The following is a 26,419-nucleotide window of genomic DNA, read 5'->3' on the forward strand; positions in this document are numbered from 1 at the left end:
GATACTCAACATATTATGAGTGCAAATACCGGAGTATGTGCATAATTTTTTTTTTACCTAATTATTATTTGTGTTGACCCGAACCTTACCCGAGCAATATGTGGGGCGGTTTTGGAATGCAAGTTTTCTTGGATATCGGACCCAACCCAGCTGACCCGTCTTTTATATGTAGTAAATTTGGAAGCATGATAAATTTGGAAGAAACATCATTTTCTAGATTACGTAAAACATGGAGCCAGGTATGGTTTGTGAAATTTCATACTAAGACCAGGCCCCGACCTGAGTTCCAATTAAGATCCATAATTTTTTAATATAAAAAAAGATAAAAACTATTATTTACTGGGTATGATGGGTTCTGGTTCATATAATCCATATAAATATAGGACCCGGGTATGGTTTTTCTTATGATGGGTCTGGTTAGACCCCAAACTGAACCCAGTACTAAAAGCATAAATCAGATCCGGGTTGTTTTTTTTGGAACGAAGAAAGGAAAACCCCAGGTGGGACCTTGTTTTCTTATCAGGTTGAGCAACCAAGCTATCCATGTAGAAACATAATATCAAACCGGAAAATGTAATGAAATTTATGTTTTGGGTGTGTCAATATTGTAAGTTTGTAAAAGTGTCCAACTCGGGTCGGATCTAGTTATTACTGAATCTAACCTTATTGGATCTAGCCAAACTGGATTCAAGCTAGCAAAGTCGGATGGAATGGAAAAAGAAGGTAACACACAGATAGCTAATTGGATGTATTTTTATATGTAATCAGGTTGACACACAGGCTGTTTGGTTTCAGATTCATTTCGGTCTCAGATTTATATGTAAATCTACATGCCGAATTAATTGGATTAATTAGGATTCATTTCCGTCTCAGATTCAGATACAAATCTACATACCAAACTAATTGGATTTCAGATTCAGTCAGTTATCAGATCTAAATCCGATCCGATTACATCCCTAATTGTGCTACAGTACTGTTACAGTGCTACTGATGCACAATACTTCCTTCACCTTCTATCTATACTTAATTTGAGAAAACGTGATGATTAAATTTTCGATCTAATAATTGAGATTTATTCAATGTAGACTACTTATTAGCCAAGTCAATTCAATAAAAATGAAGTAATTAGAAAAAAAAAATTTGTGGATAACATCACCTCTCCAAGTCAATTCAATAAAAATGAAGTAATTAAAAACAAAAGTTGTACATGACATCACCTCTCTCTCTCTCTCTCTCTAGCGTATTGTGTTTAATATTGTAGGCGGGTCATACTCTGGATGGATCTAGGCATTACTGAATCCGATCTTCTGTGATCTATCCTAATGGGATTCAGATTCACGGAGTCGGATGGGGAAAAGGCAATACCTACTCCAAATCCAGAACCGGAGTATGTGCATAATTTTTTTTTTTTTACCTAATTACTATTTGTGTTGACCCGAACCCTACCCGAGCAATATGTGGGGCGGTTTTGGAATGCAAGTTTTCTTGGATATCGGACCCAACCCAGCTGACCCGTCTTTTATATGTAGTAAATTTGGAAGCATGATAAATTTGGAAGAAATTAACATCATTTTCTAGATTACATAAAACAAATTTTAATATGCTTCCACAGCCATTCATTCATTTTTTTTTTGTGAGATATTTAACATCTTTAATATTTAATTGCGGCCAGACTATGACAGTGGCAGTAACAGCACTTGAAAATTATCTAATAACAGACCAATCTTCTTTTTCAATATCGAGTTTGGCTTGAAGGGATATTCTACAATATATATAGCATGGAGGTATTTTGTATTCATCATTGACTACCCGCGTGGCCAGTGGGTGGTTGTGAAGGTGTTGAATTGAAGACAGGGGATATCAAACCCCGCTGGTGCACGAGTGTGTCAGTAGCTTGAAAAGCAAGGTGGTCATGAAGCTCCACCCGGGGTTTTCTCACCCTTCTCTGCAAGGGTTCCTCGTCATAAAAAAAAAATTGTTCATCATTGACGTCATTTTGAATCATATGATGAGTGGAAAAAATGATGCCAAAAGTGATTTTGAATTTTTGCTACCTCATTGTCTCATGCTTACATCCACGAGAGAAGGTTTTTCATTTGAGGCCAAGCAGGCATATACGAGATAGAATTGCTTGTGATTTTCATCCCATGAGATGCAAGCAAATCGTATGAACTTTTCACGCAGATATTGTTGCTTGGTGTGCACTTTGAAAGTGTATTTTTAAAAGATGTTTTTATGAAAAGAGTTTATGAAAGTTGGTCACCAAATTAAAAAAATCCAACTCTCACAACTAGTGAGAACGGGGATCGAACACGAGGAACGGTTTGATACAACTTCGTATTCCATGAATGCTAACTATTTATTGCCTTAAAAAGGAAAATTAAACTAATTAAAAGTACTTACAACATAAGAATTAAATAATTATTAGAAATATCAAATGATGCTGAAATTGAAATTAATTACAAAATTCAAATGTGACAAAAAAGACTCCAATTAACTAAGAATTGAAAATACGAAAAAAAAAACTAAAAATGGAGCTTTTCCACCTTTGCTTCTTCACTTTAACTTTAAATTTACTTCATTTCAATCATATGAAATCAGCAAATGGCACCACCTCCAGCAAAAATAATACAAAAACACACGAAATCCAAAATCTACTCTAATTTAAACTTCTACTTGAAATTACAATTTTGCTACTAGATATTGCATAAATTCTTATCAGAACAGGATTTTGTAATTTGATTGAATCAAAAAGCAATTGGATTCCAATACTCCACATTCTTTCCAAATATATTCTCAAAACATTAATGAAGAGGATCCAATTTACAGAATTAAAAAATTCAAAGTAGAACTTGATTATTAACCAATGAACAACAACTCCCAAAATCTGGAAATTGCTGTCAAAACTTCTGATAGCTTCCACAATTTAACAAATTTAGTCTAGCAAAATAGATTAAAAATTAATGAAAAATTCACAACAGAAATTAGATTCATTCATGAATCCAATCCATTTTACAAATTTAGATTTGGATTCTGAAAACTCTAGATATAACAAAAACTAGAAAAAATGCAAAAAATAAAAGTTGCAGAAAATAAAGATGCCAAAATATATGGCAAAAAAAAGAAGCTCAAAACGAAACATCAATCAGACTCCGATCATGCTGAATTTTTTTAAAGAGCAGCTAGACTTAAGCACAAATCATATCCAATTTATGAATCATGATTTGGATTCCAAAATCTATAGATACACTAAAAACAAAAGGACAAAAAAATCAAGAAAAATGAAATTCTAGAATTCTAGAATTTGACACTTTAATCTATTGAATTAGATCAAAGAATGATCAATTCTAAATTCTTGGAATCAAATCTATTTATTTAACTAATCTAAGTTTAGAAAAAAAAAATAAACAAGAATTAAATTATAGAAATTAAAATCTAATCTATTAGATGGATTGATCTAATGCTCTAATTGAATTAAAATCAATCAAGAATAGATCCCCATCTTGTTTTTAGATTTTCTTAAGAACAAAAAAAAAATATAGCAAAAGAGAAATTGCAACAAACAAATTTCAAAATGAACAAAAGAAATCAAAGAAGAAAGACAAGAAAAAATAAAGAGAATTCATAGGGAATTAAGAAAAAAAGAGGGATTGGAAAACTCACCAAACCTTAGATCTAGTGAATTTGATTGATCATCAACCTTGTAAATGTATGCAACTCCACTCCAGATTTGGCTCCAAGTACTCCTCCATTGTTGATTTAGAAGAAGAAGAAGAGAAAGGAGAGAGAAAACAAGAAAGCAATGGAAAAATTACTTGAAAAGGAGAAAGAAGGGGAAATGAAGGAATGTAGTTGGCTTGAAATGGGCTAAGATGCCCTTCACTCCAGCCCATTAGTGCTAGTTAAACTAAAAATTAGGTTTAATTAACAATTATAAATTAACTACCTAAAGTTTTCTTATTTACATTTTAGTACCTAACTAATAAAAAATTCTAAAAAGGGGGTGGCACTATTTTTAAAAAGGGTTTTAAAGAATTTATGAAATGGATTTGGGATTTAACATTTGCTGAACACATTGGCATTGGATCCATAATACAATTAATGTGTTTAAGACTGGATCAAGGAAAGAATTGCCTTGGGATTCGGTTTAGAATCATAAAACGGCCATAATTTCCTCATTTAAACTCTGAAATCTGCACGATTCGAACCGTGACTTCTTTAACCTTGAAACATCATAAGAATAAAATATAAACCAATAAAACATACTTAAATACATGATTTATATGATAAAATAAATGCATATTCATGCAATATCAAATTTCCCCATGCTTATTATTCTTAGTCCTCGAGCAAACACTAATCCTAAAGTAAAGTGAAAGCTAAAAACTCTGTTCTAAAGAATGTAAAAACCAAAGTAAAATTTCCTAACTCACTTTCTTGAGAATCATAGTTGTATTTAGCATATGCAATAAGCCCTTTAAACCCCTAGGTTACCCTAGTGGACGAGTAAGGTCTCGTGAGGGTTTCCAGTGCTGATACCCACAAACATCTGTATCATGCATAATTTTCTCAATTCTCTCAAATATCAGGCAAGTAAAAAGCTCTTTTTAACAAATATATTTTTGCTATTCACATTTTTTTTCATTTATTGAATCATCCATGCCTCTACAGTAGAAAAGCTTCTTTCTATCTTTTTAGATTTCTAGGTTATCTATGCTTTTTTTTTTTAGAAAAATGTGCTTACTCATGTCATCCTCTATTTATCCTTATATAAACATTTTTGTATTTTTTGTTGCTCCCTCTCTAAAAAATTTTCGTTGCTCCCTCTGTCCTTCAAGTTCTTCCTCTCCCTCCATTGCTGCAACAAAGGTGAGTCTTCTCTTCTTCTTTTTGTTTTATTTTATTTTTTTATTGATTTTCACCATTGTCGCCCCCATGTGTGAGCTTTTCTTTATTTTTTTTGTTCAAAATCCATGCTCTATGACCTAAGATGATGATCTACTGATCGTCCATAGTTTTTACAAGTTTTTGATCCATTGAAATCATTTATAGTTCGTTCATTTTATTAAACGTCAGAAAAAGACCAAGATTCTATCGTTCGATGGGTCAAATCTCTCTTTTAATGGCTAAATCAAAATTCAACCATGATTTTCATAAATTTTTTTATTTATTTTATCATGTCAATGCTTATTTTACATGTTCAAACATCAAAATATGAGTCGTTGCATATTTTATATTTTGTATGGTTTTTGCATGTTTAAATTAGGTTTATTCATGTGCTTTTTAGATAATACGCGTTTTTGATTCCAGGCACACGAGAACAATGTTATTTCATGTTTGTTTTCTGGCAAAAATATCTGATTATTTTAGGGTTAAACCATGAATATGCCAGTGATTTCCTGTAAAAAAATGGGGTTATATTGGGTTCTGGAACCCTGTCAAAAAAACAGAAAACCAAGCTTATTTTTTAAACCATGAATTCGCTATGTGGATTTAGGAATAACTTGCCAAGGCAATATCTCCCTCGTCAGAGATCTGATTGATGATCTGTAAGTTGCAATAGTTTTGGTTTTGATGTCTAGTATTTCCTATTAAATTTTTCTATTTTTCCATGGTTTGATATTTTTCCTCTATCAGAAATCAGAATCTGTTTCTATCAAGCTGTTACGTATTATTCAAACCCTAGGCCAACTTACGTGAATCGTACCACCCTAACCGAAAATCTGATTGATGATCCATAAAAAGTCATGGATTCAACAACATGTCTAATTTTATCAGTCTCATTTATATAATTTTTGAATACTGTTTGTTATTTTTAATTAAACCAAAATCAAAACTGCCTATTTTTGAGTTGTTACGTGTTTGCCAAAATTAAGCGCATATTGCCAGAGTGATATCTCCCTAACCAGAGATGCTTTTTCAAATCTATAAAATAGAAAAATCTTTATTATTTTGTCTAGTATCTTTGTGTAATAGTTTACAAATTTTTATGGTAGTTTGATACCATATTCGAGTATAAAACTTTGTGTATCTCACGTATTTTTTTCATTTTTATTCAATTTTTGTATTAGAATAACTTCAAAAATTCTATTTTTTAATTTTAGTTTAATTTTAGGGTTATCAAAAGTGTATATGCTTATTTTTTTTTATTTTGGGATTCGTTTGAGGCTTTATTTAATTAAACTACAAAAAAGAGGATGCCCACGAAGTCCCGGTTCAAGTAAAACACTGTAAAAAATTGCTCTTTTTGTAATATTTCGAATTTTTATGCATGTTTTTCAAATTTTTAGGGTTTTATCTTGTTTATAATTATGCTAAAGTGCTTCACCCCCGATTTGGTGTTTATTTGAATCTATTTGAGCCCTAAATCCAAAGTTTTACTAAAATCTTTTCTAAAAACCCTAATTTCAAGGCCATAGTCTTATTTTTAGGGATAATTTTGTCATTTTCTCCAAATTCTAAAATTTAAAGTTATTTATTTTTTATTATTTACTCAATTTTATATCATCTTTTATTATGTTTATCTCAGGGAAACATGAAAAAATACTTATATCCAGATAAATCTAGTAATTTCTAGATATTATTGGATAAATCCAGAAAACCCGACATATTTTCACTAACAAGTTTTCTATTTTTGCAGGGATATTCAAGACTGTATTTTCTTTTATTTTAATTCAATTAGTAATGTAAATTAAATGTAAATTTAGAATAAGAATTTACTTTTTTTGCTTAGAATAGGGTTGCATTGCATATAGTTTATTTTTCAATAAATGATGTTAGTGTGTGATGAATGATGATTTATGCATATTCAAACTCACAATGGTCTACACGAATGACATGTGCACTAGATTCTAAGGAGTTGATAAACTCGTTGGGTTTCGTATTTGTAGCAATAGTCAGAATACGAACGAAACCCAAATTTATCATCTTTTTCTAAGCCACAATCGGCCTACACTCTTAGGCTATCTTAAAAAACCATCGCATATTTCAAGAATTTCTAAATATTTTTCTCCCTTTAGAATCAAATGAACTATATTCCATACGTATTCGTGGCCATAGTCAGGGATATGTAGAGAATTTATTCTATGGAAATTCTATAAGGCACATAAATTCCTTTTTCAAATAATTTTCTCAAAATTTCTTCAAAAAGAATATTTTCACAAGATAGCATTCATTCATCATCTAGGTTAGAATGCATCATGAAAAGGATTTTAGAAGGCTACATGCGCCTTTTTTTGATCAAATCAAGAATCCAATTTCAAAAAAATCGATTTCTCAAAGTTGTCCAGAAATTTTTTCAGAAATTTATTTTTCCCAAAACATTAAGTTTTCTTTTTCATTAAAAACGATTTTCAAGGGATTTCCAAATGCTTTTCTAAATCTCAAAATCGATTTTCCAAGTTATAATATTCTTGATTTCAAAGTTTAAATTCAAAGAAATCTATTTTCTCTATGTCATTTTGAGTTCTCTTAAAAACTGATTTTCCTAAAATATCAAGATTTCTTCAGAAATCAATTTTCTTTCTCTCAACATGGTTCACGATTTTTAAGGTGTCTCCTGTTCCAAATATTTTAAAGTATTTCAAGCGTACATCATGTTTTTCAAATCAAAATCTTTCTAAGTCATAGTACATGTCTGATTCTTTATACATTTAGGAATAAAACATCAATTTAGATGGTTGAGTAAAGCAAAGCACGTGGTTGATCCTTGGTTCAATTATCCCTGGTTATGGTGCCAAGAATGGTTGAACCTCATACCGACAGATGAGTTCCATTCTTCGGAATTATCCTGCATCTTAAAACAGAGGTGAGTTATTTTCAAATTTTTTTTCAAAGATCAGTTTGACTTGCAAAAGTAAAATTTTGCAATGATAACAGATGCCCACAAAAAACAAAACTTTAATATGAATGTTGTTGTTCTATGGACAATTAGTGACTTCTCTACATATAGTATGTTATCTGGTTGGAGCACACATGGGAGGTTGGCGTGTCTGTACTGCATAGAGGATACATAATCTTTTAGATTGACGCATAGAAGGAAGTCATGTTGGTTTGATTGTCACCATCAATTTCTACCTAACGACCATTTGTTCTGACAACAAAAGAATGCGTTCAAAGCAGGCACAATTGAAATAGAAGGTTCACCTACATGGTTGTCTGGCATAAAGATTTTAGGACGATTGTGATACTTTCCATATGGACTGACAGATGCCTATAGTATGAGGCCCTTCCTTGGATTTGGGAAGGATCATAATTGGACAAAGAAACTTATATTTTGGGAACTACCATATTGGCCGAACTTATTGATACAACATAATTTGAATGTGATGCATGTAGAGAAAAATGTGTTTGATAATGTGTTCAATACATTAATGAATGTTAAAGGAAAAATGAAGGATAATCCGAAGGCCTGTATGAATTTAAAAGTAATATGTAAAAGACCAGAATTGGAACTCAAAGAGTATAATGGCAAAGTATTGAAACCAAAAGCAAGGTATGTGCTTGGACCAAATCAAGTAAAGCAGATATGCCAGTGATTGAGACAGTTGAGATTTCCATATGGATACGTCTTTAACATTGCTTGGGATGTGAAGATAGACGAGAGACAATTATATGGGTTTAAGAGCCATGATTGTCATGTTATCATGCAACGGTTGATTCCCCTAGCATTACATGACATGTTAGACAAACCTATATAAGGGGTATTATCCGAGTTGAGTAAATTTTTAAGAACATTGTATGCATCAGAAGTTATAGTAACTGAGGTAAAAAATCTAGAAAATTCTGTTGTCACTACTATTTGTCAACTAGAGAAGATATTTTCTCCAACATTTGTTCGACGTTATGGAACATGTGATCATACACTTGCCATATGAACTTATGGTTGGTGGTCCTGTGTAATATCGGTGGATGTACCCATTTGAAAGTTTTTTTTTTCTCTAATACTATTAGAAATTTATTGTATTATGAGATGTATATTATTGACAAATGCATGTTTGATCTCAAAAGAAAGGTTCAGAATAAAGCAAGAGTTGAAGGTTCAATTTGTGAGGCGTACACTTTAGAAGAGATTTCAAATTTCTCATCTATGTACTTTGAGCCTCACATTCCAACACATTACACTTGCCTACCTCGTAATGATGATGGAGAATAAGTTATTGTGGCTAACAAACTATCGATATTTAAACGAATTGATAATGCCTTTGGCAGTTGTTGGTCAAGACTCTTGGAAGATCGAGAGCGAGATGTAACACAAATCTATATTATTTTTAATTGCTTAAAGATCGACCCCTACATCAAGTAAGTATACATAATATGTTATACTAAGTTCTCTACCTATATGGTTCTGTAATATAATTATTTGTTAAGTGCAGACGATTTGATCTAGAGTTGCGAAGAGAACTTCCCCATCTCACTGATTCAGAATTATAAAAAGAACGTGAAAATAAGTTTGTGGTATGGTTGAAAGAGTTGGTAAGGACGATGACATGCATTCTTTTTATGTAAATAATAATATGTTATTTAATTGGTCGTAATTACAGTCATTGTTTATGCTTGTAGGTCCATCATGGTGATGTTAAGGACCAAGGAATACGTGATTTATAAAATGGTCCGACCAAAGTTGTGCAATGTTACAACAGATACATCGTAAATGGTTATCGATTCTATATAAAAGACTACGGTGTAAACAATAGGGGCGTATGTGTTAAGGGTTGCAGTTACAGTGAAAATGAACTTGACTACTATGGTGTTGTAGAATAAATAATAGAGTTGACTTACTTAGGTATAAATAACAGGGTAACTTTATTCAAGTGCCATTGGTTTGATCCCACAACAACAAGAGTCAACAAAGCTTCAGGTATTGTGGAGGTGAATCATAAATCAAGGTTTGAAACATATGAACCATTCATATTAGCATCGCAAGCTCAACAAGTTTACTATACTTCATATCCGAATACAAGAAATTCAGATAGAAATGAATGGTGAGCAGTTTGCAAGGTGAAGTCTAAACTATACCTCGAGTATGATCAATTACAGGAAGACAAGATTTTTGAAGAGGGTGATTACTATTAATCAGATGATATGTATAACTTCTCTTATGGTCACGATGTCACACATGGTCTGCATGTGACATCTCCATTGTCCGATGACATACATATGAAAGAATGTGATCCAAATGATATACTAAGTGGATGGGCGTCCAATGAAGAAGAAGAGGACGAACTGAAAAAAGAGGAAGAAAAAGAATATGAAAGTCAAATAAGTGATGATGAAGCATACTCGAGCTAGTGAAATACATTTTGTAATACATACCTTATGTTTGATGTGAATGATTTAAATGATTTGAATATATTGAAATGCATTGCAATGATTTGAATGTATGACAATGTTTGATATGAATGATTTAAATGTATTGCAATGTTTGATGTGAATGATTTAAATCATTGCAATATATTGCAATGATTTGATGTAAATGATTTGAATTATTTAAGTATATTGCAATGTAATGCAATGATTTGAATATATTGCATGAAGTTGTTTTCAATTTGATTATGTATCCATGATGATATAGATATGGTTCGTGTAGGTCATAGTGTTCGAGCACCCAGTGGTAGCTAGTCTCAGCCTTCATCTTCACAGGCTACTTCGATAGGTATATCATTTAACTAATTGTATACTTGATTAGTTTCAATGTGCATTGTGTGAATTTCTAACTCAATTTTCTATAGGTGATGTTTCGTCTACACATGACCCACCTACACCATCTATTCATACATGTCACGAGACAACGCCGGATACAGGGTCTTCTCAGTTTGACATACGCTGACTCATTCAAATAATGTATATCGATAGTCGACTATAAGTATTTCATTGTCATTTGTCCAATACTTATCTTATAAAGAGTGTATATCGATAGTCGATTGTTAATGTGTATCAATTCATGTGCAACGCAAGGTTCGAGCTACAAGAAGTAGTATAAAAAATTAAAAAGTCAGTACTGCAGCTTCTTTCAGGACTGATCGCTCAATGGAAACAGTACTCGAAGGAGGTGTTGGACAATTATTGTGCTCATTTATGGTATGCAATCGTTTATTATAACTAATGTGTTTCATATTTAATTTTTTGTTATAGTCATGTGTGTTAACTTTCTGAAAGTATTTTTAGGTTTCGCATCAATTCGCGACTGCGAACGAGGAGAAGAACGCCAGGATAGTGTGGCAGAAGGTGGTTGGTTGCCAATTGATTTACCAACATGCTGCATAATATGAATACTGCAACAATAAAAGCAGCTAGAGGGATAGATGATCCACTGTAGTGGAAGGGCCATGGCCCTTCTACCGTCAGGAGAGATTATTGGGAGGAAATGTGCGACAAGTGGGCGAGCAATGAATTTTGAAACCGCTCAGCAAAAGCTGCACAAAACCGAGTGAAGATGCCCAACTACACACAGATAGATCTAGGACTTTTGGGAGCCACCTGAAGAAAATGATAACTCATTAATATATATATTGTCCAATTTATAAGTATTTCTGCATACTTTTTAATTGATTTTTTTATCATTTAACCTTACAGGAAGCAGAAAAAGGAGGCATTGTGCCTTACAAGGATGTGTTTGTTAAAACACATAAACGTAAGAGCATAAGAGAGTTTATATCAGAGAAGGCAAGAACGACATCGGTATGTATTTATTGTATTAATAAACATTATAATATACAAGTTACTATGAATTACAATATCATAAACATTGAAATTTTTAATTTATATTGTAATCATTACTTTGTAGGAGTCATACGAACAACAGATGATAGAGCGATATGGCGATAACTCTACTCAGCATCCACCTTTAGATCCTGCAGCATGGGTGACTGTAACAGGTGAATCCACAAAAGGTCGTGTGTTTAGGTTTGAGAGTAACATGAACATCACACCAGTCGTTGCCTCCTACAACCAGGGCTCTGAGAGTTTTTCCTGCCAGCATCAACTCTCACCGTCCGATTGACCCTGTTATATCTTTGGATGGTGTTTGTCAGTGTCTTGAGGACAAAATGCATAACTTTTTACATGAAGTCATACTCAACCTTGTCCATAATGAGTTATGCAACTTTTTTTGGGACAGAGAAACTTCGTCTGAATTCAACATGAGCTCAAGTGTCCGTCAGGTATAAAGATTCATGTAATTTGTTTTATGTCATTAGATTTCAAGCTAGTATATGCATGATTGAATACATATAAGCATTGTTTCATCACTATAAAATTTTTTGACTGCCTTATAACACATATATGCATGATTGAATCACTATAAATTTTTTTGACAATCTTAGAACACATACAAGCATTCTTTCATCACTATGACAACTTTAGAACACATATGGGCATGATATTAGCATATATGAAAGTTTTTTGACTGCTTTATAACACATATATGCATGACTGAATCATTATGAAAGTTTTTTGACAACCTTAAAACACATATATGCATGATTGAATAACTATGAAAGATTTTTTACTGCCTTAGAACCTATATGAGCATGATTGAATCACTATGAAAGTTTTTTGACAACCTTAGAACACATATGAGCATGATATTAGCATATATGAAAGTTTTTTGACTGCCTTATAACACATATATGCATGATTGAATCAATATGAAAGTTTTTTGACAACTTTATAACACATATATGCATGATTGAATCACTATGAAAGTTTTTTGACAACCTTAGAACACATATAAGCATGATTTCATCACTATGAAATTGTTTTACTGCCTTAGAACACATATATGCATGATTGAATCACTATGAAATTTTTTTACTGCCTTAGAACACATATATGCATGATTGAATCACTATGAAAGTTTTTTGAAAACCTTAGAACACATATAAGCATGATTTCATCACTATGAAAGTTTTTTGACTGCCTTATAACATATATATGCATGATTGTGATACATAACACATTTATTTGACAACCTTATAAACATTATATGCATGTGTGAATCACTGTGACATTTTCTTGACAACCTTAGAACACATATCTGCATGATTGAATCACTATGATTTTTTTTTCAGTCTTAGAACACATATCTAAATTCTGTTATTGTCCTTCACTTTATTGCTGGTTTATGTGTCATTCAGCCATTTACTTTGATTGTATTAGACTAGGTGCATTGCATATAATTTATTTCATTATATTTTGTTTATCAATACTAACATTTCAGTTTTCTTGTAGGATGCTGGAGATGATCAACGTAGAGGAGCTGATAAAGGCATGGATGGAGGGGCAGATAGAGACAATAAAGAGGATGATGCTCCGAATCTTGGCAAGGATTAGATTCCTCTGTTTAATTTGTTTCACATACTTGTAACTAATTAGAACTTGGCAAGGACTGTACTGCAACTTATAACTTGTGTTAAATTTGTTTCACCTGCTTTGTATATGTATTTTTTATGTGTACTTTATTTTTTATATACAGGTTATATAAATTATATAACGAGAAATTCTTATCGATATTTATATTTCAAAAACTTTTTTATTTTTTTTTTAAAATTTGCGATGGATTAGCGATGGATAATATTTGTCACTAATATTCGTTGCCAATTTAAATCAGTCAATGTTTTGTGATAGAATTTAATCCGTCGCTAATCCCTTTCTCAATTGGTGATGAACATTAGTGACAGATACATATTCATCATTAAATTTTAGCGACGGGATACATTCCTTTGCAAAACTAAACCTGTCCTTATTTAACGACAGTTAAGCGACAAACATTATCCATCACTAATTAGCGACGGATTGACGACATATAAATTATGTCGTATTTTAGCGACCAAGATTATATGACGGTCGATTTCCATCGTTAATCCATCGTTAAACACGTTAGCGATGGATTAACGACGGATAGCGTTCGTCGCTAATCCGCTTTTTTCTTGTAGTGACTATTGATGGGTGTAGTGGTTTGTCTTAGTAGATTTTTCTGTATTGAATTTGGGTATGCTTATGTACATTACTATTTGGATCTCCTTAGGTTCCCAAAAATAGTTGTTGGGAACTAAGAGAGCTCATTGGGTCTAAAAATAGTTGTTGGACCCTGGATCCCTCTTATTGGCTCCAGGAGTGGCAACCCTAGTCCCCCAAAAAACGAATGTTGTTCCTCGTCTCCAATGTTGCGTGTAACTAGTCAGCAAAGTGAAGAAGAAGGGGACCCTTCTTGCTTGGTTATTGTGAAATCGCCAATTAAGAAATCGATTGAGTAGTGTCTGCCCCCATCAACTTCAGCTCTTTGGGAGATCAACGTCGAGTGTGGACTGTCATTGAATTGCGGACGTCGACTATTGGACCGGTCCATCCGCGTGTTGTTGAAGGAAGGTGTGAGGATTGAATCTTTGCCAACATTTTCCATCGCCCAAGCTATGCTTGTTTAACTTTCTTCTCTTTTTGGTCGTTTATTATATTGTTTGATTGGACCGTTTTTTATCAAAACATGTATTGTTATATTAGCCGACTATTATACAACTTTATTTTGGTTTAAGTGGAATGAAATGTATGAATGCCTTCTTAGTATTGTTCTTTAGGAAAGGGATATTGATCTTTCATGAATTTTTCGTGGTATATAATCTGGTCCAAGTGTTGTTCCCAAATTGTTTGGTGGTACATAATCTTTCACGCACACCAATTGTTTGGTGAAACATCCCAACGACCCTGTTGATCCCAGCCGGTTAAGTTTTTGGACATTCTTTTCTTTTTATTTTTCAGTGTTGTCACTGTTAATTTTCGTGCAACCCTCCTTGGATGCCCAAAGCGTTGCCTATCCCTTGATGCTGGCTATCGGTCCCATGTCTAAATTCTATGCCTTATATTAGTCTGGCATTGTGACTTAGTTTAATTGTTTTGGGTTTGATAACCGAAGCTATTGGCTGCCCAACAGGCAGTGAGGAACAAGGGCTGTTAACGCCTTGGATATTGAATTTACAATTTGATAATTGGCTGAAGATTGTTCATAAAACTTACTTCGAATATTGGTCTAAGCTCGTTGTTCAATTATCTTGTTATGTGCTTGACTACTTGATGAGTTCATTTTTTGCGAGCATATTGTCTTTAGTGCTTGTATCCTAGGTTGTTCCCGTACCCAACAGTCGTCATCATCATCAGCTGTCGCTGATGACAAATCACTTTTGTCGTCGGCAACATTTGATGTCACAACAATTGTTGTCAGTAGTTTTCACTAGCTTCAAAAAATATGTCATCGGCAAGTCAAAATGGAATATTCCGAGTTCAAAACCTTTTTATAAAAATTAATCTCCTATTTTAGGTAACATGCTTTGGATAAATTTTAACCCTTCGTTAAAAAGTTGTTCATTAGGAGTCGTTCATTAGAATATGAATTGGATCCAAAATAACAGATCTCAAATATTTAACAAATGTATTTGGATCCATCAAAAAATCTATAAAATAGGGAGGCACCCTCCTATTTTAGTATATGGAGTCCAAAACCCTAGCTACAATCCTACTTTGCCAAAAATCTCTGTACGACTAGCCAAATTGAACCTACTTAGCTTAGCCTAGGTCCTAGATCTCTTATCTGATCTCTTTTTGGAGCCCGTGCCTAGCTGAAGTGTCACTTGTGTTCTCTCATGCTCATCAACAACATAGGACGAGTTACCTAAGCCCGAAGGTGAAAATTCGGTTTTCCTTACTGCTCATTTTGTTTACTAATTGTTGAAAGCCTTAACATTCGTATATTTCTTTATTTCCATATTTTTCCTTATCTTTGATGACTCTTGCCATCGAGCTCGCATTTTCGTATAGAATTCTCATAAGAGGTACGAACACTCGCGAGCTGCCACCCCGAAACAAAGATTTGGAGCTCCTGGTTTGACTGATCTCTTCTCATTGGAGGAAGAAAAGTACGTAACCTTGAAGAACATACCCCACAATTTCTAAAATTCATATATTGATTTCGGATCCTTTAATAAATTTTTCTCTTGAAACCCCTTCTTTTTGCTTTAAAAAATTTTGGGGTTCCACAATTAGGGCCACCTTTGCTATTCTCATGTGATTCAAGGTCACGTCATTTCATCTAGTGTGAACTAAAATCATGTAATTTCAAATCACAAGGTGGATAACGTCATTTCGAGAGTGGAAAAAATGATGCCAAAAGTGATTTTGAATTTTGATACCTCATTGTCTCATGTTGCTTGCAATGTGAGAAATGAGTTAAATGGGAATCACTCTTACAACCACGAGAGAAGGATTTTCATAGTTTGTTAAACACAAAGTCCATATGAACATTTTCTGGTACACTTCTACATCCAAGGTAGACTTTAATGGTAAATTAAAGGAACAAAATCAAGTGAGGGAACATGTTTTTTGGGTTTTTTCCATAATCATCCTCTTATCCTATCACTGATGGACAAATCCACCCCTGCCTTGTTTCATTTCTCAAATTCATCTTTATCTTCCTACAATCATTCTCGAAACGTCATAGATGCAGGTTAACTCCCGTCAGAAAATCACATTGTACATTTCAAATGTGCTGCTGCACTTAAGCACCCACCATCTGCAGTTGGACCCCACAGTTGACAGGCTGTTATGGAAAAGGTGGAGGGTGCTCAAGCGGCAACACATAAAAAATGTGCAATATTTTTATGACCTTGATTGTTGATTGGCGAAATTGAGGAGTCTTTTGTGGAATTAGGATTTCTAATTGTTGGTGGTGAAAATTTAGGGTTTCCGGTTGGAATTCGAAGGGAGAATGCACATGGAAAGGAGTGTTTAGGTGTTTCGAGATATCTACGTGAGGTTTTTTTTTCCAACAGAGATATGGAGCATGTGATTGGTGGCATGTTTTGGCTCTGTAGAAAGATTAGAAGCAGATCTTTCGGTGAGTTTTATCTAGGCCTTAATATTCAAACAGGAGAATAAGTTGCTATTAAGTTGGAATCTGTGAAGACTAATTGCATTCCCAAATTCACTATGAAACTAAATTGTATATCCTTCTCCAAAGGGGAACGACCATTCCTCTCTGTTTTCCATTCTCTCTAGCTGGACACCACCATGGACGATCGATCGGAAGATGGACCGTGTTCGAATAAACTCATCTTAAAGTAGGCGAGTGGGCCATCTTCTGTATGATTTGTTTAGTTTTGAGAAATTGGTTGATTCTTGCTTTTGTTTTAGAGTGAGATATGTAGTCATTTGCTAGGTGGTGTTGGATTGCACAGAATTTCATGAAGCATTGAGTTCGATAATTAAATGGAATGCATAGCTTTGACCAAAATATAAATTGGAGATGCCAAAAAACTCTAGGATGCCCTACAAAGTTACACATAAAACAATGAAATCTTGTGAGAAATAGCATCTTTCCTTCAAACTCCATATTGTCTTAAGACAGTATAATCATGAAAAAATTTGGTTCAAATGCCAAGTTTCAAACTCCACATGGTTATGGTACACCTTGATTGAACACATGGTTTAGAGTCACATCCCATGGCAGATAAATTGCATGGCATTTTAAACATCACATCCCATGGCAGATAAGTTTACTAAGGCCCTTTGATTCATAATGGGCCAATTTTGGGATGCGTGACCTTTTCCAAATGGATTCTTCAAAAAATAGGACCTATCCCCATTCCACCTAATTAGATGAATCACAATTTCTTATTTCCTCAGGAAAACTCAGAAAACCAAGGGGATAACATGGTCATAGACTCAGATCTTGAAACCTTAGAATTGGATTCTATGTTTTCTGCTATGTCTTTTGATGCAGGTTCTCCTTCTATAGCTGGAGACTCCAATAAGGCGAATGATCATGAGCCCAATCAAGAACTGGGTAGTGATACCTAATTTTTAGGTAGGTGATTTTGATCTTGACTTTTTACCTTATCATTCAAAAACTCAAAAAAATTGAAAAACCAAAAAATATAATTGTTCTTTTATCTCGAGATGGCATAGACCCAATCTTTTTTCAAAGGTGCATCTTTGAAAATGGCATCATCCATCCCCTTTTCAAATAAAACATCGTAATCTTTTTTATGTTTTTTACCCCAAAAAGCTTGTCTCTGTCTTTGTCTTTTCAAAAGAAAGTCTATGCCTTAATAAAAAATCATCAGTCGTATTTCGTACAATTTTCAACGACAAGATACTTGTTTTATCTTTATCTAACCTCGCTCAGCAAAACTTCTCGCTCACAATCACCGAGTTCAAGGAAAGCCCTCGTGTAAAACAAGGTATTAGCTTAGTCTCCAGACTAACCTCGTTTGGCTAGACCTCTCTACCTATAAAACATGCATCACAGAGAGACCCTCATGTTGAGCTATATGCATTTAGCTATCATCTTGCATCATTAAGTCGTCTATGTTTTTGTTATTTATAAGATTCTTTTTTAAAGAAAACTTGGTCAGAGTCAATCTTTCACTCTTTTTCAAAGCTAATGTATCTACTTTTTTGTTATCAATCAAGCTTCACACACACTCGACAACAAAGATATGCATTTGTAAACACTTAATTTTTTACTGAGATTTTTTTCATACCAAAAATTCATATCTTTAAGGTTACTCCAAAATAAAGTTAACTTCAATTTGATTTTTGGCCTTTAAAATAACTTTTTTAGGTTTTTTTACCAAAAGAAGAATTAAAGAGAAGATTTTCTGCTTATTAAATAAACAAAAATTAAGTCAATTCGACATCAGGATCAAAAGTTATAGGGAAAACAAGCTTTCAGCTGCTAAAGACACAATAATTGTCATCATCACTGTCATGTTGAATTGTCTTCCGTAGTTAACCACTTTCTCAGAAGTGACATCAACATCTTATCGTCTGATGTAACACATTTGAATGATCTCGAAGAGGACGTTTTGAAGACATGTTCAGGAAAGATTTATCATCAAACCCGAATACGAAAGCCAAGCTCATGTCAGAATCAAACTTGTAGGACCAAAATGTTAATTTTGGGCTTCTAAAATTTATTTTGGCAACTCCATATATTAATTTTTGTTCAAAAATTATTATTTGAGTATCTAGTAAATATTTAGGATTTATGATAATTTTAGTAATTAAAAATTTTAACTTTTTGGTTTTTTTTGGATTCCCTCTGTGGACCCAGATTTGGCTTCAATATCATGTTAGGATCCATTTAGACTATTGATGGGTGCAATGGTTTGTCTGAGTAGATTTTTCTGTATTGGATTTGGGTATGTTTATGTACTTTACTATTCCGATCTCCTTGGGTTCCCAAAAATAGTTGTTGGGAACTAAGAGAGCTCATTAGGTCCAAAAATAGTTGTTGGACCTTGGATCCCTCTTATTGGCTCCAGGGGTGGCAACCCTAGTCCCCCCAAAAAAGAATGTTGTTCCTCGTCTCCATTGCTGCCTGTAAATAGTCAGGAAAGTAAAGAAGAAGGGGACCCTTCTTGCTTGGTTATTGTGAAATCACCAATTGAGAAATCGATTGCGTGGTGTCTGCCCCATCGGCTTCAGCTCTTTGGGAGTTCAACGTCGAGTGTGGACTGTCATAGGGAAGAATGGCCGGACGTCGACTATTGGACTGGTCCATCCGCATGTTGTTGAAGGAAGGTGTGAGGATTGAATCTTTGCCAGCATTTTCCATCGCCAGAGCTATGCTCGTTTAACTTTCTTCTCTTCTTGGTTATTTATTATATTGTTTGATTGGAATGTTTTTTATCAAAACATGTATTGTTATATTAGCCGACTATTATACAACTTTATTTTGGTTTATGTGGAATGAAATATATGAATACCTTCTTAGTATCCCTGTTAGGGAAAGGGATATTGATCTTTCACAAATTTTTTGTGGTATATAATCTGGTCCAAGTGTTGTTCCCAAATTGTTTGTTGGTACATAATCTTTAATGCACACCAGTTGTTTGGTGAAACATCCCAACGACTCTGTTGATCCCAGTCAGTTCAGTTTTTGGACATTCTTTTCTTTTTATTTTGTCAGTGTTGTCACTGTTAATTTTTGTGCAACACTCCTTGGATGCCCAAAGCGTTGCCTATCCATTGATGTTGGCTATCGGTCCCGTGTCTGAATTCTATGCCTTATATTAATCTGACATTGTGACTTAGTTGAACTGTTCTGGGTTTGATGACCGAGGCTATTGGTTGCCCAAAAGGCAGTGAGGAACAAGGACTGTTAACGCCTTGGATATTGAATTTACAATTTGATTATTGGCTGAAGATTGTTCAAAAAACTTACTTTGAATATTCGTCTAAGCTCCTTCAATTATCTTGTTATGTGCTTGACTACTTGATGAGGTCATTTTTGCGAGCATATTGTCTTTATGCTTGTACCCAACAGTCGTCATCATCAGCAGCTATCGCTGATGACAAATCACATTTGTCGTCAGCAACAATTGACGTCACAACAATTGTCGTAAGTAGTTTTCACTAGTTTCAGAAAATATGTCATCGACACCTTCCAAAGTCGGAATGGAATATTCTGAGTTCTAAACCTCTTTATAAAAATTAATCTCCTATTTTAGGCATCATGCCTTGGATAAATTTCAACCCTTAGTTAAAAAAATGTTCATTAGGAGTCGTTCATCAGAATATGAATCGGATCCAAAATAACAGATCTCAAATATGTAATAAATATATTTGGATCCGCCATAAAAACTATAAATTAGGGAGGCACCCTCCTATTTTACTATCTGGAGTCCAAAACCCTAGCTATAGTCCTACTTTGCCAAAAATCTCTGTACGACTAGCCAAGTTGAACCTACTTAGCTTAGCCTAGGTCCCAATCTCTTATCTAATCTCTTTTTGGAGCCCGTGCCTAGCTGAAGTGTCACTTGTGTTCTCTCGTGCTTATCAACAACATAGGACGAGCTACCTAAGCCCAAAGGTGAAAATTCGGTTTTCTTTATTGCTCATTTTGTTTATTAATTGTTGAAAGCCTTAACATTTGTATATTTCTTTATTTTCATATTTTTCCTGATCTTTGATGACTCTTGCCATTGAGCTCGCATTTTTGTATAGAATTCGCATACGAGGTACGAACACTTGCGAGCTGTCACCCCGAAACAAAGATTTGGAGCTTCTGGTTTGACTGATCTCTTCTCATTGGAGGAAGAAAAGCACATAACCTTGAAGAACATACCCCACAATTTCTAAAATTCAGATCCGAATTTTAGATCCTTTTCTAAATTTTTTTCCTGAAACCCCTTCTTTTTGGTTTCAAAAATTTTAAGGATCCACAATTAGGGCCACCTTTGCTAGCTTCTCATATGATTCAAGGTCACGTCATTTCATCTAGTGTGAACTAAAATCATGTAATTCCAAATAACAAGGTGGATAACGTCATTTCGAATCATATGATGAGTGGAAAAAATGATGCCAAAAGTGATTTTGAATTTTGCTACCTCATTGTCTCATGCTTGCTTGCATGTGAGAAATGAGTTAAATGGGAATCATTCTTACAACCACGAGAGAAGGATTTTCATTTGAGGCCAAGCAGACATATACGAGATAGAATTGCATGTGATTTTGATCCCACGAGATGCAAGCAAATCGTATGAACTTTTCACACGGATATTGTTGCTAATTGAGATCAGGCACAATGTGATTGCACACTTTATGTGTGCTGCACCTAATCACCCACCACCTGCTGTTGAGCCTCACAGATGACATGCTGTATCCCAAAGATGGCCAGTCATCAGGTACAACAACACACTAAAAGTGTATGATCACATTGCACCTGATCCTCCCTCTACTTTTGCTATTAATAGATAGGTTGATTTTAAACTCAATTTGATCATAACGTACTCATTGTTTTAGTGAACCACATTCTAAGATTGAATGGATAGAAAATAAAAGAGTGGCTCCAACCATGATGGTCAATGCCATCTTACCAGCTTTTGACCAATCTACTTCTAGGTGATACCGAAAAATACTAGTGCGCCATAGTTTGTTAAACACAAAGTCCATATGAACATTTTCTGCTACACTCCTATCTCCAAGGTAGACTTTAATGATAAATTAAAGGAGCAAAATAAAGTGAGGGAACATGTTTTTTGGGTTTTTTCCATAATCATCCTCTTATCCTATCACTGATGAACAAATCCGCCCCTGCCTTGTTTCATTTCTCAAATTCATCTTTATCTTCCTACAATCATTCCTGAAACATCATAGATGCAGATTGACTCCCGTCAGAAAATCACATTGTACATTCCAAATGTGCTGCTGCACTTAAGCACCCACCATCTGCAGTTGGACCCCACAGTTGACAGGCTGTTATGGAAAAGGTGGAGGGTGCTCAAGCGGCAACACATAAAAAATGTGCAATATTTTTATGACCTTGATTGTTGATTGGCGAAATTGAGGAGTCTTTTGTGGAATTAGGATTTCTAATTGTTGGTGGTGAAAATTTAGGGTTTCCGGTTGGAATTCGAAGGGAGAATGCACATGGAAAGGAGTGTTTAGGTGTTTCGAGATATCTACGTGAGGTTTTTTTTTCCAACAGAGATATGGAGCATGTGATTGGTGGCATGTTTTGGCTCTGTAGAAAGATCAGAAGCAGATCTTTCGGTGAGTTTTATCTAGGCCTTAATATTCAAACAGGAGAATAAGTTGCTATTAAGTTGGAATCTGTGAAGACTAATTGCATTCTCAAATTCACTATGAAACTAAATTGTATATCCTTCTCCAAAGAGGAACGACCATTCCTCTCTGTTTTCCATTCTCTCTAGCTAGACACCACCATGGACGATCGATCGGAAGATGGACCGTGTTCGAATAAACTCATCTTAAAGTAGGCGATTGGGCTATCTTCTGTATGATTTGTTTACTTTTGAGAAATTCTTTGAAATTGGTTGATTCTTGCTTTTGTTTTAGAGTGAGATATGTAGTCATTTGCTAGGTGGTGTTGGATTGCACAAAATTTCATGAAGCATTGAGTTCGATAATTAAATGGAATGCATAGCTTTGACCAAAATATAAATTGGAGATGCCAAAAAACTCTAGGATGCGCTACAAAGTTACACATAAAACAATCAAATCATGTGAGAAATAGCATGTTTCCTTCAAACTCCATATTGTCTTAAGACAGTATAATCAGAAAAAAAATTGGTTCAAATGCCAAGTTTCTGCACCTCGAGTTTGCGAACATGGTTATGGTACCCCTTGATTGAACACATCGTTTAGAGTCACATCCCATGGCCGATAAATTGCATGGCGTTTTAAACTTTTGTCACTACGTACGCTTGCACCTTTTATGATGTGGCCGTATATGTGTGTGTGTGTGTGAGAGAGAGAGAGAGAGAGAGAGAGAGAGAGAGAGAGAGTTAACATTCTTATTGCCAACTGTTATTAGAGTTTGCTACAGAAAGCAGCAAGGAGTCGTCGGATATTATTTATCCTAAGTCATATGGACTATCCAAATCTGTGCTCCCGCCTTCACTATGAGGTCTTACTATGCGAAGGATGTCTGACTGTAGCAGTCAAGGTTGCTGCCATAGCTCACCCCAAGTATGTCACAGTACCGCTTGTAGAACCCAATCCTATCTGCAACCCTGGAATCAGTTCCATGGCCACATTCCAGGCCTCCATTGATGATGTTTGTGATTACACCGTAGCCGGGAAGTCTCCCTGCAGCCGTGTCCGCAGACGTAGGAGTCCATTGCCCAGTGATGACAGCGTGTGGTGAAGGCTTTGGTGATTGAGGAGTCATCCAAAACCATATGGCTGTCTTGAATGAAATTACTGGATCGGTAGCAACTGCATCAGGGTTGTTCAGCAAATCAGACCCTATTGCTACCCCAGCAGGCCCATAGTTATAGTTGCTGCAAAATTGAAACAGATAATGTTTTAGGCAGTTTTTTTTAGCTATACCATTACTGACATTAAGAGATAAGGCCTCTAGATGAGAAGCCAAACTGGTCTTGGTGTCTATGAACCAGTTCCAATTTGGAAAATGTGTGCATATATACAACCCATCCCAATATATAGAGGGAGGACAAGGTGCATTGTGATTGGACAGTTTTGTGTGCTTCTGCACCTGAACACCTACAATCTTTGGGGTAACAGCCTATCTGCTGTGGGGCCAACAGCAGATGATGGGTCCATCAGGTGCAACAGCAGATTTTGCAATTGATCTCAATAACAATAACTATAATATATATATATATATATATATATATATATATATATATAGGCCAGCACTTGTCCCCATCGGAAGCCGATAGATGTCTCCTTAAAAGTGGCTAATCAGTACGTATGTGACTCGCTAGGTTGAAGGGAGAGGATTTAATCAGCTAGACAAAAAGAGGCTTTTCAATTATAAATCGCTTATCAAGCGAGTGAATTTTGCAGATCCGAAGTTAATGACATAACATTTAAGAAAAGACACGTGTCCACATTTAGAAGGCGTGATCGCTTTTGAAGGCGATCACTCCAGTTACGTATCCTACTCAACTTTGACCTTCTCAACCTGTCTAGAATTAATTTTCAATAAGAAAACTGAAGTGAAAACTTAGAAGAGGTCTTACTATGAGATTTGCATTGGTCCTCTGCCATAGTATTTCTTTCCAGAGGCACAAGGCCATTGAGTACTGGCAACACAGTAGTCGCCTGGGTTACCTTGCTCTTGGAGAAAGCAGTACCCCCAAGAGTAGGCTCCATCTGGTGCAGTTGCCCATCCACCTGCATGAAGAATTTACAAATGTCATATTGGTCCTTGTATTACAAAAGATCGATGGAAAGATATGTCTAATTTTGCAGATTTCTAAAGGGAAAATATTCGACAGTGACGCTAGCATGCTAATCCTGAGTGTGGTTTCTTTCTGTGGTAAACGAAAGAAAAAAAATCTACACAATGGTTTCATGCAAAAAGATGACAGTTAAAGAAGGATCAGTCTTGAACATCACATACTCAAGATTAGCAATCCTCATTAAGTTGTGTAGCCATATTTCCTTTGGGGTTATTCATCTTCTCATACCTGTTGTTTCATGGGATGTCTGGCCAAGGAAGGCAGCAATTTCTCTTTTACGAGTGGCATCATCACCTGTAGTGCCGAAGCCGCTAAACGCATTAGCGGCGGTAATGAAGGCATTGTAAGTGTAGAATCCATGAGCAGGACAAGCCGAATCATTCCGATGCAACAGCATCTGGTTGAAGATAGCCTCTGAAATGAAAGAACTCAAGCCACTAGTGCACTGGCTCTGGCACCCAGTTCCACAGTAGGCACTGGTGCTGCCACAATAACCATATTGGCTGCAGCACAACCCTCCTGAACACACAGCACCCCCTGCTTGACTACCACATTGCTGTGCTAATGCAGGCAATGCACCTAATAACAGAGAAAAGAGCAGCAATGTCAAAGAGAAGAACCCCATGACAGAAAGATACAGTAGAAAGAAGAAGGAAATCTGAGTAGGGAAGAATTTATAATTATTCTTCTATGCTTGGATGAGATTGATGCACCTATAAATAGGCACCCTTCGCTTGTGAAATGACTGTATTTTCTTAAAATAGGATATGTGCTGGACCCAGCAAGTCAACCTAAATTATCTTTGTAATTATATAATGGGAACACTTGAAGCCCAAGCAACAAACAAACCATTTGTTTTTTGTTTTCAAAGTCTTCAGTTTGTGTGGTCTTGACTCAGGACTCCGCCATAGAGACTTGCACAGACCTCTTGTCTCAGTGAATATTGGTTCTGTGATGATGACAGATTCGACTCCAATCGTGCAATGGATGTTAACTGACTTTAGGGTGTTTTTAAATGTACCTCGATCTGGAGTCAAAAATTTGTTTATTAAGCACCCCCATCACCCTCCATCAGGTCCTGGGTCCCACACCTGACAGGCCCTGCCCCCAAGATGGAGGGAGGTGAGGTGCTTAATGCACAAATATTTGTGCAATCATATTGCACTTTGATCTTTTCACCTCGATGCTATGGATTCACAAAAGAAAATGAAAAAACTGTGACGGTTTACACTCGGTCACTGTTGAGTTTATTTATAGTGACAATCAGAACTGTCACTAAAATGTAAAATAAAAAATAGTTGAAGATGGGTGGGGCAAAATTATTTCGCATACTCGTTTCTCTTGTAAAAGTTGTTAGATGTTAACTGAATCAGAACTATGGTTGTTAATGATCAGGGCTGGTATACTGCCGAATGAATGGAACACAGACAGTTTTGGCTTGCTAGACTCGTTTGTTTCTAGATCCAGTTCGGACTTGGTCTCTAGGTGAGTTGAGCTAAGATCGAGCCAGATGAGACAAGTCTGCACTGGCTTGTGCAGAAATACTTGTGTTTTATGGAGTGAGAACAAAAAGATTCGAACCAACTGTTCTACACTGTTTTTTGTAACATAACTTTTTTTATTACACTTAAATCATATATATTATGTGTGAGCAACCAAGCTATCCATGTAGAAACATATATATCAAACCGAAA

The 26,419-nt window shown here is 35.1% G+C and overlaps 1 protein-coding gene across 1 annotated transcript; it reads right to left on the reverse strand.

The window, feature by feature from the left end:
* Positions 1-23,293: 23,293 nt before the first annotated feature.
* Positions 23,294-25,463, reverse strand: LOC149811208 (endochitinase-like). Its single transcript, XM_089994009.1, has 3 exons — positions 24,954-25,463; positions 24,504-24,657; positions 23,294-23,798 (listed from the first exon to the last, which is right to left on the reverse strand). The coding sequence occupies exons 1-3, from the start codon at positions 25,348-25,350 to the stop codon at positions 23,429-23,431; spliced, it is 921 nt and encodes a 306-aa protein (XP_089850135.1). The 5' UTR covers positions 25,351-25,463; the 3' UTR covers positions 23,294-23,428.
* Between the last annotated feature and the right edge of the window lie 956 nt (positions 25,464-26,419).

Source organism: Nuphar pumila, unplaced genomic scaffold, assembly GCF_984573655.1.
Source record: "Nuphar pumila unplaced genomic scaffold, dmNupPumi1.hap1.1 HAP1_SCAFFOLD_115, whole genome shotgun sequence".
In the NCBI taxonomy this organism is placed as follows: domain Eukaryota; kingdom Viridiplantae; phylum Streptophyta; class Magnoliopsida; order Nymphaeales; family Nymphaeaceae; genus Nuphar; species Nuphar pumila.